At 37.2% G+C, this 14,117-nt stretch overlaps 1 protein-coding gene across 4 annotated transcripts in view; it reads left to right on the top strand.

Moving 5' to 3' along the window:
- The window catches only part of LOC141434274 (synaptic vesicle glycoprotein 2C-like), a 42,396-nt gene extending 28,716 nt beyond the window's left edge, over positions 1-13,680 (top strand). For 2 of the 4 annotated variants that reach the window (XM_074096670.1, XM_074096671.1), the window contains exons 3-11: positions 1,473-1,631; positions 2,671-2,833; positions 5,563-5,684; positions 6,275-6,519; positions 7,051-7,199; positions 9,856-10,030; positions 10,672-10,955; positions 11,872-11,999; positions 12,349-13,680. In XM_074096670.1, coding sequence (XP_073952771.1) covers positions 1,473-1,631; positions 2,671-2,833; positions 5,563-5,684; positions 6,275-6,519; positions 7,051-7,199; positions 9,856-10,030; positions 10,672-10,955; positions 11,872-11,999; positions 12,349-12,419 — 1,496 coding nt within the window. In that variant the 3' untranslated portion in view covers positions 12,420-13,680. Of the gene's footprint in view, positions 1-1,472; positions 1,632-2,670; positions 2,834-5,562; positions 5,685-6,274; positions 6,520-7,050; positions 7,200-9,855; positions 10,031-10,671; positions 10,956-11,871; positions 12,000-12,348 lie in introns of those variants that run through there. The other 2 variants (XR_012452033.1, XM_074096672.1) reach the window with 2 other exon arrangements.
- Positions 13,681-14,117: the final 437 nt, after the last annotated feature.

The following is a 14,117-nucleotide window of genomic DNA, read 5'->3' as shown; positions in this document are numbered from 1 at the left end:
ACAAAAGCATTTAAAAAAAATCAGTTGTTTTTGAAGAAATAGTTTTGACTAATAGAAGAAATAATAATCGTATTCAAAACAATTCACACACCTGGAAATGTAATGGACGACAAAGATAATTCAATGTGGCAGGGTGGTTACCCTATTTATTTGACCGCGCATCACGTGAGAACGGCTGAACGGGTTTTGATGCAAACTTTACTAATCTGTTGCGAAAAACCCCGGCCAGGTTATAGGCTATAAAAATTTAACCCCTAAAGGGGGGGGGGAGGTTGACACTACACTCGATTACACCTGAATCTTATGACGCTTCTTAGGAAGGAGGTGCAGACTTTCTTTCAACGACTTCGAGCACCCTACTAAACTACAGATGGCGCTGAAATTAAACGTTGTGACATGATTAGTTACGCTACTGAGGAATGGATTTTATTTTGCCAAATTAACTCTAAGTTTAGAAGAGGGTGTACGGATATCAACAAATTTAATTTAATAAATACAACAAAATTACATTACTAAAAATTCATTGCCACACATTTCACAGTGCCATCTTTTAAGGAATTAAATAATCATTAAGTAATTAAGAAGGTAAACTAAATTTAACTTGCAAGATTTGATTACAGACAGACAGACAGACAACGGGACAGGTGAAACTAAATAAAAGCTAGTAAAAAAACTTTACCTGTCGTTCCATCATAGGTATAGTGACCTCATGATCCTCGTTTCGCTTAGATACCTATTTGCTTATGAAACATACATTTAATTTTGTCTGACGTAAAAACGTTTTCAGGAAAAGGAGCATCACGTAATTTTGACGTCAAAATGTTTAACAAACAGAAGTTTAACCATACCATTGTCTACTTTCTGTTCGATTTTATGTTGTGACGTTTTTATTTTATAACAATTTATTGTTTATTGTCAGGTTTTCAAACAAAGCGGAACCAAATTGTGCTTAAAATAGGTTGATCATCGTTTGAATTATTTGAGTGTCTGAGAAAGGGGGTTATTTTTTGCAAGCGTACTTCATTATATCTCTATTTCTGAATAATGAGGTACCTAACCTTCAATTAGATTCATCAAAACTGTCAGTGTCGGTAAATAAAAACGAATAATTAGCTCATTCCAAATATGTGGTATAAGTTATAATTATTTTAAGCGACCATAAATATCAAGAACGTTTGAAAAAAAAAATGAAAATAAAAACAGACCTTAAAAAAACTTAATAAAAACTAAAAACGAAGAAACAAATCTGGTAATCAACAGTCGGCCGGCAGCCATTATTGTAAATTTTTGAGACGGTCACGATTTTGAATGGTTTAAATTTAAGTTACTTCACAGTTCTATTTATTTTTATAGTTTTTATATTACAATAGGTACGACACTTGTTTTTATTTTCAGTTATGATTAAAAGCTTTTTAAAATAATTAGGTACTTAAACAATTATTAATAAATTATTACCTACTTGGTCTTTGCAGGTAACGGCGTGTACAACATACTGCTGGTGCTGGTATGCGCCTGGATCCTTCTAGCCATAGGCATAGACCTGTTTGGCTTTAGCTTGGTGGTCGCATCCGCCTGCGACCTGGAACTGACTGTCACGCAGAAGGGCATCCTCTCCTCCCTGCCTTTCGTTGGTAAGTGGGCGGTAGACGGTTTGCGCACGAAGGTTTCCGTACCGTTATCTATACAACATTAGACATTAGCAAAAACGGCAAAAAATCACGTTTGTTGTAGGGAGCCCCACTTAAATATTTATTTTATTCTGTTTTTATTATTTATTGTTATAGCGATACGATAATCACGGTTCATGAGATCCAGCCTGGTGACAGACAGACGGACAGTGGAGTCTCAGTAATAGGTCTCTAAGCTAGTGCACTTCACACACATTTTTCAGCTCCATTTTCCAAAAACTACACCCGACCCGCGTGAAACCGGGGCGCGTCGACGTAAATGCATTTTTGGTTAGATTGATATTTTCAAATTTGCAATATCTTTTGAATGGAATATCCGATTTGAATAATTCAAAAAGTAATCTACAGGTATTGAAACAGTCTTGAATATGAAATGATTTATTTAGATAAGGATTAATACGAAGGTATGAATAAAATGGTCTGATTTTGGTCGGCATTTCTATCAACTTTTAAAATGTAAAAATAAAGTCATACAATAGTTGGACATATGGTATTACGAAGTTTTTTGTAGGTATTGATATATTCTTTAATATTGTAGATCATTTTTTTTCAATCTAATAATTTCCGCAGCGCATGCGATGAAAGACATTTTAGGGCTATTTTTTTTACACCTTGGGTTACATTATTGAAGTTTTAGTACGAATCCCTATTTTTTTTAAATATAATAATAGCCTATGTCGCTCAGAGATAGTGTAGCTTCCTAATGGTGAAAGATTTTTAATCGGTTCAGTAGTTTTGGAGCTTATTCAATGCAAACAAACAAACAATCAAATCTTTCCTCTTTATAATATTAGTATAGATTAAGAGGCTATTTTCACCATCCATTGATTAGTGTTAACTGAAAGTTAAATGTGATGCCGTCTCTATTTGTTTTGGTCGAATAGACGGAGACGGCATCACATTTAACCGTCAGTTAACACTATTAATAATGGACGGTGAAACAGCCCCTAAATGTTTACAAAAACTTATTAATTTTCCTCAGGTATCCTCCTAGTGTCGTATTTCTGGGGCTACGTCTCAGACACGAGAGGTCGCCGGTTCTCGCTGGTGCTGTCGCTGCAGTCTGCCTTTGTGCTGTCCTGCCTGACCAGCGTATCCCCCAACTGGCTGTTCCTTGGGCTGGTCAAGTTCTTCTCAGTGTGCTTGTGAGTATTACAATAGAATACTATAAAATTGGCCAATCAACTTTTTTATCGACACTAATCTGTCCGCGACATTTTTCAAACAATTGCAGGTTTTTGTAAGTAGGTACACATGTTTTTTTCTGTAATTTAATAGATGGTGTACATGAATACATGTCATCCTACTTAAGTTTGAGCTATTAAACCGTGAAATATCTTGTTGGAAGTACGATTTTTCGGTAACGCCAGAGACAATTTTGGTAACGCAGGAGACGCCCAAAGTGTCGGTAAAATAGTTGATTGGCCCAAATACAAAACAATGGCTCTTTATTGTACATCACAAATAGTAAACGATACAGAAAAATAATAGTAAAGCCTTTATTTCCCGAAATTTTACAAAACATTTAAAATTCAATATAAACATTAATAAAATAAAAAAACATAAATCAAAAATAAACAGTATTAAAATCGACACTAAAATCATCAGAACTCTTAGCAAAGGCCTCCTCCAACTCCTTCCATTGTTTCTGTCTGCCGCAATTCTTATCCATTGGGGTCCTATGGTCAACTTCAATTCATCCTCCCATCTTATTGCTTTGCGGCCTCGGCTCCTAGAGCCATCCCTTGGGTACCGAACTGTCACCTGCTTGCTCCATTTCAATGATACAGTAAACACTACTACTATTCTGCCCTTCTAAGCCAAAAGATAAAAATATGAGTAGCGATATCTCAAAAGAAAGTATGATGCGTAAAAAATGTATAATATTTGGGTTTTCTATTTTTTTCGTGGCGGAACTCCTTGGTAGGCAGGTAGGTATAAGTAGTTTTTATCACCAATTGGTTTGAAAAATGAACCTTATATCAAATGCGCGTTATTTCATTGCTAACACGATGATTTAGGGTTATCTCCAAATAATCTGGCCTGGTAGTTTTTTTTGTACACTTTGCTCAGGATTTTTTTAAGGCAGACTTGCGAATTTCTTTTCATACTATTTTTATTTTATTCGACTGGATGGCAAACGAGCAAGTGGGTCTCTTGACGGTAAGAGATCACCACCGCCCATAAACATCTGAAACACCAGGGGTATTGCAGATGCGTTGCCAACCTAGAGGCCTAAGATGGGATACCTCAAGTGCCAGTAATTTCACCGGCTGTCTTACTCTCCACGCCGAAACACAATAGTGCAAGCACTGCTGCTTCACGGCAGGATTAACGAGCTAGATGGTGGTAGCAATCCGGGCGGAACTTGCACAAGGTCCTACCACCTGAAAACTAAAAAAAAACTAATTAATTTTAGTGTCACATGCTTTTTATTCAGATGATTATAGTTCGTTCTTAAACGCATCCTTTACTTAGAGCAGTACCCATTTTAAACAATGGCATCTTAATAGGCAAACAAAATAGGAGCATATTTAATGATGGCAAGGCACTCATTAATTCGACCTCCATTAATTGTCCACAAGGAACGCCATCGATCAGCCGGCCGATGTCAAGTGCACGGGCATGTATATTTAGTAGAGTATAATTTTGTCGGTTGCTACCCGCCATCAACTACGTATAGGTATATACAGCGTGTATTTTTGATACTACCTCAAACTGTAACCAGACGAAGATTCAAGTGATGTGAACAGATTACAAAACAGATTGATAATTTAGAATTAACTACCAGAGCGTATGATTGGTTTTTTGGAGTCTTTTTGTATTTTTTATTTCAACTCCAAATTTGTTACTTTTACGGGTATCCCGTGAAACCATATCGAAAATACAAATGTATTGTATGTTGTATTGTCTGGGTGAGCGGTTGGTTTCGAAAGAGTGTGACGTCTCTCGATGAGAGCGGAACATAGATGTCGCTAGTGCTGCTGCATAAGTAACGAGTAGAAATAAGCAACCAGAGATATGTATGCATAGGAAAAATTCGTGTCTAGATTCTTGTCCAGCGATGGTGTAGGGGTTATAGCACGCAGCACGGATTGCTGAGGACCTAGGTTCGATTCCCAGCGCTGGTCTCTTTTTTCCCAGCGCTGGTCTCTTTTTCTGGTTTTTCTGTGCATCCATGTCTCAGTTTGTATTTTCGATACCAGAGCGTAATTAATTTTTGAAATATTTTCGAGCAACAATGTAATGCGTACAATAATTTGATACGAGAGAGAAGCGTTCTTTGACAGCTGTCGCGTCAACAAGTGCGACGTTTTGAATAAAAACAAAGTAGTATCACGTAGTGATACATTGCGTGCTAATTAATTTTGTAAAGAAAATAATGTAATTTTTTTACTAAAAACATGTGATTATCAGGGCCTTCACTAACTGCCCTTAAAGTTTGAGGTAGTATCAAAAATACACGCTGTGTAACCAACAGAGTTTAAGTGACAATTAATTTTACTACTTTGATTTTATTGTTTCGTACTTCAAAAGGAATATTCTATGTCAGTATGCTCTTGTCAGAGTGGATTTCGGGTGAGGATGATTAATAGAGACTTATCTCCATGATTATTTTCTTGAGAAAATAATGCCGCAGTTTCTCACATCGTGAGGATACCTGCACAAACCTGCGAAGCGATTCAATGGTGCGTGTGAAATTCCCAATCCGCACTGGGCCCGTGTAGGAACTATGGCCCTCTTGCCTCTTGTTCTGAGAGGAGGCCTGTGCCCAGCAGTGGGACGTATATAGGCTGGGATGATGATGATACATAGTACGGAGTATCTCCCGTATGGCTTAACCATCGACTCAAAAAACACTCGTGTCTTCCAGTTCGTGCGCCGCTAACTCCGCGACATACACGCTGGTGGGCGAGTCGTGCGTGCTCCGCGTGCGCAGTAAATACATGCTGCTTATGACATGTCTGCTGCTGCTGGCGCCCGCCGCCGCTGCCGGTGAGTAATGCTTGGTGACGCTCATTGGCGTGCATTGGGCCAACCTACCCTAAAGGTAGGCACCGCAGCAGCACGACACAACTCCCCACAACAGGGTTAGCACACACCCACCACAGCAGCGATTTGTGCTGCCTATTTTGTTGTCTACTTAATATACGCCATTCAGAGAGAAGATTAAGGTTTTAATCTTTTCGTTCTGACTGACGAGTTAACTTCAGCTACAAAACGTGCGATGTGCTCTCAAATCCGGAAGCCGAATATACTCTCTTAATTGTTGTCACTGTATCCTGAACTAGGGCAATAATTTGCAGCCGGAGACTTCAGTCAAACCTACTTGCTATGGATAACTATAGCGTAGGTACTTATGTGATGTTGCCAACTAAGGTAAGTACCGACATCTAATAAAATATTTTTTATTTAAGTTTAAGACGGAAAATTGAAATTTATTGAAATGTATCAATAAAAATTACAGCATTATCGTAAAAAGGGATTTTCGTCCTTGCTCCCCTAAAGTGATGGAAGACCACATCCTCCGGCCACCAATTATATAAGTAAACAAATAAATATTATGGGACACTTTCTCTTCGCAGTCCTGACCTATCCAACGCTGAAACTGGACTTCGCAGCCGAGTTAACGTGGCTCGGCGTGGTCTTCCGACCCTGGAGGCTTCTCATCGTGGTCCTGGCTGTGCCTTCGGGTATCGGCGGCATCGCCATATACTTCTTCCACGAGAGCCCCAAGTTTCTGGCCAACTGTGGTCGGAAAGAAGAAGCTTTGGATGTCATGAAGTCCATCTACGCGATCAATCAAAGATGCTCAAGAGATGATTTTAAGGTGATTTATTCTTTAATGTTAACAATAAGAGGATATTCTCAGAACTTTTGACCAGCACATCTTTATGCCACTGCTGGGCACAAGCCTCACAGGATGACAAGATTTGGACTGTAGCTCCTACGCGGGCCCATTGCGGATTTGCAACTTCACACACACCATTGAACTATTTTGCAGGTGTATACAGGTTTCCTTGCAATATTCTCCTCTACTGAAAAGCTCATAGTACATTTCAAACTAGAGGGGTTTGAGAATAAGTACCAAACGAGTGGCTTTTTAAAAAATAAGGTGCCAAGCGAGCAAGTCGCTTGATGGCCAATGAACGCCGCCATTAATACACCTGCAACAACAGAGGATTGACGATGTGTGGCCAGCTAAGAGGGTTTATAGCGAATGTTACGACTTAGATACTCGCAATGTGGGAAATAGGACATTTCTAACACCACTACTTTACACACAGCAGCGGAATATGACGGCAGTATATCCGCCTTAAACTTCTTGCCTTTGACTAAAGTTCTATCTCTCATTTTTCAGGTCAAGTCTCTGGATGTAGGCGAGGAGACCTCTAAGAGGGACATGTCCCTCCTCCGCTCAATGTTCGCGCAGAGTGCCCCTCTCTTCGACCCGCCGCTACGCTGGCGCACATTTCAACTATTCTACATCGTCGCCGTTGTGTACATCACGTGAGAACCAGGTTTTATTCATGTCTACATATAAAAAAACTGGCCAAGAGCGCGTCGGACACGCCCAAAATAGGGTTCCGTAGCCATTAAGAAAAAATTAAGTAATATTTTTCTAAGGTTTTCGTATTTTATACGGAATCTTCCAAGTTTAGGTATATTTTACACCTTAGGCTGCTATTTACTCATAAACTACTAATAATTCTCAAGCAAACTTGGCCGCTACAGTTTTCCTTGAAAGTTTGATATACTTACTACCATCCTGAATTTTTTCAAATTTTTCCACCCACCGGTTTAGATTTTAGAGGGGGGGGACGCTCGATTATAATGAAAATTTGCACTTTAAAGTTGAATATTTCGCAAAAACATCACTGAATCGAAAATTCGTCTTTGCAAACCCCTAATGGTTTTAAAAGACCTATCAAACGATACCCCACACTATAGGCTTGGATGAGAAAAAAAAATCACCCCCACTTTACGACTATGGGAGGTACCCTAAAAAAAATTTTTTTTAAAGTTTAATTGTACCATTTTGTCGGCATAGTTTACTTATATATCCGTGCAAAATTACAGCTTTCTAGCATTGATAGTCCCTGAGCAAAGCCGCGGACGGACAGACAGACAGACATGGCGAAACTATAAGGGTTCCGTTTTTGCCATTTTGGCTCCGGAACCCTAAAAAACATACATACCAGTCATACTATCAAGTCGTATTCGATACTACTATCAGGCGTGGAGAGCGACTCTATCCTTATGTTATTCTGAAAAAAGGGCTACCGAAACTTCAAAATTATACTTGGTTCGAATAGGTATTTAAATAAATGTAAACAAAACAACGTCAATTGGTGTCTTAAATATTAAAATTCCATCATTAAACTATCTGAACATTTATATTTCTGTATTGAAATACACTAGTCTAGTTAGTATTACAATGATAGATAAGTAAAATGTTTAAAATCCTTGAATGTACCAAATCTGGCAGCTGAAGTTTGTTTACATTTTGTTAAATACCTATCCGAACCAAGTATAGGTACCCTTAATCATTTCGTCCTACATAAAATCTTTTTTTTTTTCAAATACTGTGTCCGGCTGGGCATAGGCTGGGCTGTCGTTTTCAGCACATGTACGAGTGCGAAGATGCGTTGCGAGGATTTTGTTTGTCATGAACCAATAGAACGCTGAGAGCTGTTTCCACTAGAGCTATGCGAAGAAAGGATAGCTAAATGAAGAGGTTCTATTGGTTAATGACCAACACATTCCGGTATCCGTTCATTGAAAATATCCGTTCATGGAAATGAAAAGTTGCGAAATGAATCAGGTTGCCAAACGTTTTTCGCCGAAACATTAGTAAACCACGCATTCCACATAACGCATTCGCACGCACCTCTGGTGTAAACGCTGACTTAATCCTTAAAAAGGTAGAGCCGATTTAGCAACCACATGCATTGACTTGGAAATTCAACCTTATTGTTTTAGTTATAACCCTTAGCTGCATGATTTAATATTTTCCGTCGAAAATACGAAAAAATGTTACAAAACACCATTTTAATAATGAGAAAAATATTGAAAAAAATCAAAAGGCAATAGTTTGTTACATTTTATTTTTTTAACGCTGTGGTATCATTTTTGATACTCCATGCAAATTGTAGTTAAAATCGTATTCAGCTTTCACAAGATAAATACAATCTTATAATAAACCCAATTAAAACATTTTTTTTTTGAGAAAATGAAAAAAGCCTATGGTATAATTTTTGATACCATATGCATCTAAGGGATTAGTTACAATATCCATCGTAATTATAGAGAATACTACTAGCTTTAAAAATATCCTTTATCAGGTTATGTAGGTATTCGATAGCTGCTTTTGATTCTGTGATAGTATGCTCCAATAAATGTGTCCTAATTAAGGGTTAAGGCCTACGTCTGCTCCGGTGTCCATCGCATGACACCCAAAATCTTATCTCCGTAAAATCTTCATTCTTTCAGTCTAGTGACTGTAGAAACAGACAACCATTTCAGACGCATGTATTACATAATCTGGATACTAGCCAACGGCCGACAGCCAAACTTTCGTTTTTATTCCCAAGAGAAGCATTGAAATTGTTCTCGGATTACTTGCCAAGATTATGAAAAACTCTTGAAGAGTTAATGGCAAACGTTGCCAGTATTCATGTTTTTGGCATAATCGCGAAAATCTGTGAAATGAGGTGTGTTAAGCGATATTTAAATAAAACCGGCCAAGAACTTGTCGGGCCATGCTCAGGATAGGTTCCGTAGGCGTTACGAAAATAACCTTGCGTACCTTATCAATATCATGTTGGTCAATGGACAAATACACAGCCATAGTTTTTCTTTCAAATTCACTATTTTCACTGCTGCCCTGATTATTTTATAGTACCTGGGTGACCGAGCTCCGCTCGGGCTATAACTGAGCCAACCAGTGTTTTTCCAGACATGAGACCAAGCTAGATCGATTTTTCATCCCCGAAAACCCCTACATACCAAATTTTATCGAAATCGTTTGAGCCGTTTCCGAGATTCTGATTTATATTTATATATACAAGAATTGCTCGTTTAAGGGTATTAGATAGATATATAGATAGATTTACTTACTCCAGTCAAGTTTTTTTTTTAGATGTTTTCATTTTTTTTCTCTCAGAAACAACAGCTTTCTCGTGTGGCTACCGCAGATCTTCAGCCTGGTGATGCTCTCCATGGAATCAGGTCATGATGAGGGGAACATCTGCTCTCTCATCGCCAGAAAAACCATCGTGAACAACCTGACAGAAGTCCAGTTCTCCAATTCCACTGCTGTTTCGAATGTCGTGGAGATCGTGAGTGTTATTATTTTGTTTTATTAGCAAGTAGTCAATTCAATTCTTGAGAGTATAGTTCCATCAATACTATCGATGATTCCGCGAATATCGAGGTTGGAAAAGACACTATCGGTAAGCCGTTGGTCGGTAGCTTCAGTTTACGATACTCTGATGACTGATGAGAACCTAAAATAAGACAACACAAAGATACATCTTGTTAAACTATCTACAGAAATAGTTTGTACTGTGGAACTTAGTAAAAGTCTGTTTGCTATCGCATTGCTTGACAAGGAAATTCATTATGATACTTATTGTGGAAACGTTCTAAGATGGGTCAGAAATCAAACGGTTCGACTGGACACGCCACTACTGCTGTAAGCAGCGATCAAAGTTTCGAGGGGATTAGTCACGAGCCACGTGGTGCAGATGGAAGCACACTTGGCGTGTATAGCCATAGGAGATGCAGGTTCGAATCTCGTCCGGCGCACACAAATTTCACCATAAGGCAAGATTCTTTCAAGAATCAAAACTGCATTAATAATACTACTAAAATTAGTTTATCTCACTCCGGAATCGAACCAGCTAAAGTTCACGCACTCAAAATATTTCGCGTTTATAATATCAGTAAAACTAGCCTGAGCACTGCTTTTCTTTTCCAGTCACCGGACAGCTGTCTCGGCGTGATCGAAGACAACGTCATATTGACTCTCATCGCCTCTCAATCCGCCTTCTCCTTCCTCAACTTCATCATATCCTATTTACCCAATCACAGGAGGGTCGTGCTCCTCACCATACTCAGTCTTTCCTCTGCCAGCGGCATTTGCTGCAACCTGATGCCCGAGCCTGTTGCTAGTGTGTTCTTCTTCGTCGTTTTCACATGCACGTGCCTTGGGATGGGTATCCTGGCATCGTACTTTGTCGATTTATATCCCACTTCGTGCAGGTAAGATTATGATAAACACATTTTTATCTCTTTCAAAGTCAAATAAACTGAATTGCATACCAGGGTGGAACATTTATGCTACTGATGTCATGTTATTATTGAATGAATGAATGAATGATAAAAGTTTATTCTACACACATATGCATGATACACACAAAGATTACAAAAACTGTAGAAATACATAATATGACATAAAATATTAAAAAATAATGAAAAATAAATAATATAAAAGTTTGTATGTGTGAGCGAAAAGGTCTTGCCTCAGCATAAAAGCGGACATTGGATATTGATATTCCATACAATATCTGCCAAAGAAATTTTAGTGAAATTGATCATGAAAAGGTCCCCTGGTACGCAATTTAGTTTCCTCGTCTTTCGAACTTTTTCGTAGAAAGTGTTGCAATAAATAAAGAAGTTTTTCACTTCTCATGCTCGTAAAGTTCGTATTTATGCTGGATCTAGGCGATATAAAATGACTTTTTATGCTGTAGTGCATAAAGTAAAATCTACGATCAAGGCAATCAGGTGTAAACAGTGACAAACAAAGAAGTTTCTACATATATTTTTGAATAATTTTTAGTGTATATAAAACAAAAAATCAATCAAACTAATCAAAATAGATGAAAAAAACTAAATTTTATAGTTATAAATTAATGCATGAACAATAAAAGGTAATAATAGTAAGTGAACAATTGTTTCCACTGTTGATATTTCATTTCCTCGCCATCAAAGTGAAAAGTAGAGTGTAAAACTCGAGCATTAAACCCATTTTCCCCTCGACGTATCTATCCACCCTCGCCGTTACCGGCTCTGGTGGCTATATAAACGTCTCGGGTGAAATGGCTCGTTTTATGCTCTCGTTGTACAATCTACTATTGGTATCGTTGGCAATAAAATTATGTCTTTTTCTCTGTAGGGGTATGGTGGCCTGCCTCAGCATAATGGTGGGGCGCAGCTGTACGTTTATCGGGATCAACGCTGTTGGGAATCTAATATTCAGTCATTGCCAAGTTACCTTCTACCTCTGGTCAATGTTGGTTTTGAGTAAGTAACATTGCGAAAACGTACTTTGAAAAAATCTCGTATCTCGAATCAATACGTCAACAAAATTGACCCTTGTACTAATGGTGTATAAAGTTCACTTAGGAATATTATGGATTTTGAAGTACGAGCTTTTTTAAAAGTAGTGACGATAAGTTTAAATGAAACAACAAATTCACATTAAAAAATGCTTTCGCAATTGTCAGATATACAAACTTCTCTTTCCTACTGGATCCTTCGGACAACATGTGATTATTAACTCTCAAAATGGGATATTTGCTTCATTGTCAAACGTGGAAGTTACGAGTAATGTTAGTAAAATTGTTGCTGTCACACGTACTATTATTTTCAGGTAGCGTGGTAGCCGCATGGTTTTTGCCACCAGACCGGGTGAAGCTGGACGTCAAAACGACTGCTATATAATGCACCTTATTGTTATCAAAACAAGGACTGTCTGTGATTTTAGGATAGTGCTGTTAGTACAATAAAAATGCCAGTACAAATAGCATGCCTGATAATTTGTACTGAGCGCGCAATGAACACGGCATGTATTTGTAAGCTAGGCGTGTTGAAGCAAAGATCTTTATAGAAATAAAAAATTATGAAACGGAAAGTAATATTTTAACTTGTACTTATTTTGTACTTAGATAAACTCGAACGTGTCTTCTTAGTGCATGGCTTATAAAGATAGTCTTATTGAAGACTCGTGTATTTTATGTTTATAAATAATAATTTATAAAAGTAAATTTTTGTTATTATGATTTGTCACTGGAGGTATTTATGACGAATTTTTTGCAAGTCTGACTGCTTCTTCTTGCGGTGCCTCTCCACTAGTGGAAGTTGGCTGTCAGCTCCTCATATCTCTCCTTATTTAAGTGACTGAAACAGTCTGAAAATAATAGGCTAGCATAGCTGGGATTGTTTTTAATAATTGAGTACTATTAAAACTCTCTGCAGTATAGTAAATCAAAACTCTGAGACTACAATTATGGATAAATGACAGAATTTAAGTCATTATATAAAATAAGCACCAAAAATGAGTACGTTTTTGATTTCCATTTTGGTATGAACTTACGTATTAAAATTAGATGGGCGAATATCAGGGTGGAATTTTTTCATTTATTTAGCTCTTTATAGTAAAAGGCTCTGTACTTCGTGTTTTGTACTCATATCCGTGATAAACAAATGAACGTTTAGACCTTTATTGTTTTTAAGATTTCGTGCATTAAAGAGAAAAAAACTTTATCCTTTCAGAATCAGTTTGTTGTCCGTAGATATATCTCAAGATCTTTTTTCTCAGAAATGCATTAGTTAATGGATCAACGTGAATTTAGTATTAACTCAAGCTGCATTCCCCTGAAATTCCCGTGGAGGGAAACTTAAAACATGCGTTGAAAAAGCGAAAATAATGTTTAAGACAATTTTCGAATTAGGTATACCTAAATACAAATTTGTACGGAGCCCTAAAATAAGGGAAGAAAGTAACAACAAAGAAAGGTGATTCAATCGAATTCTACTTCGGTGCGCTGTTTCAGTTGAGATCTTTTTGCAAATTTTTATTTTATATGTAAATGGGGAATGGATGGATATTTTAGAAACGATTGAATTTTTTTTTATCGATAGAAATAACCTTTCTACGAGTAATAAGAAAAAAATATCAGATTTTTAAATAGTATCAATTAAAAAAAAAAAAACTTCCTCTAACGATCACCTTATTGAACGAGTCAATCAAAAGTTCTTTTTTTCTTTTTTTATTTCTTTGTATCCGACCAGACTATCGTAGTTTGCGTAAAGAAAACTCTTTCATTTTTTTTTAATAATTGATGCTACTTAAAAATCTGATATTTTTTCTGTAATTAGAAAGGTTATCTCCAAAAAAAAGTTTCAAGCGTAAAATTTCAATCCTTATTATTATCTAAAAATGTAACCAGCAATTATCTTTAATGAGCTGGCGATAGCTAAACCTACATCTACAGCGATAGCTAAACCTTATCGTTTTGATATTCATTTTTGTTTTGTCTATTCAAAAATATGAAAAAAAAATTGTGTCTAACCGTACATCATAAAAAACGTTCCATCTAACGTTTTAACGGATCAATCAAGTTAGAATTTCTGAATTGT

This window comes from Choristoneura fumiferana, chromosome 13 (genome assembly GCF_025370935.1).
Source record: "Choristoneura fumiferana chromosome 13, NRCan_CFum_1, whole genome shotgun sequence".
Taxonomy (NCBI): domain Eukaryota; kingdom Metazoa; phylum Arthropoda; class Insecta; order Lepidoptera; family Tortricidae; genus Choristoneura; species Choristoneura fumiferana.
The sequence above is the reverse complement of the archived record's forward strand: the minus strand, read 5'-3'. Positions and strand labels throughout refer to the sequence as shown.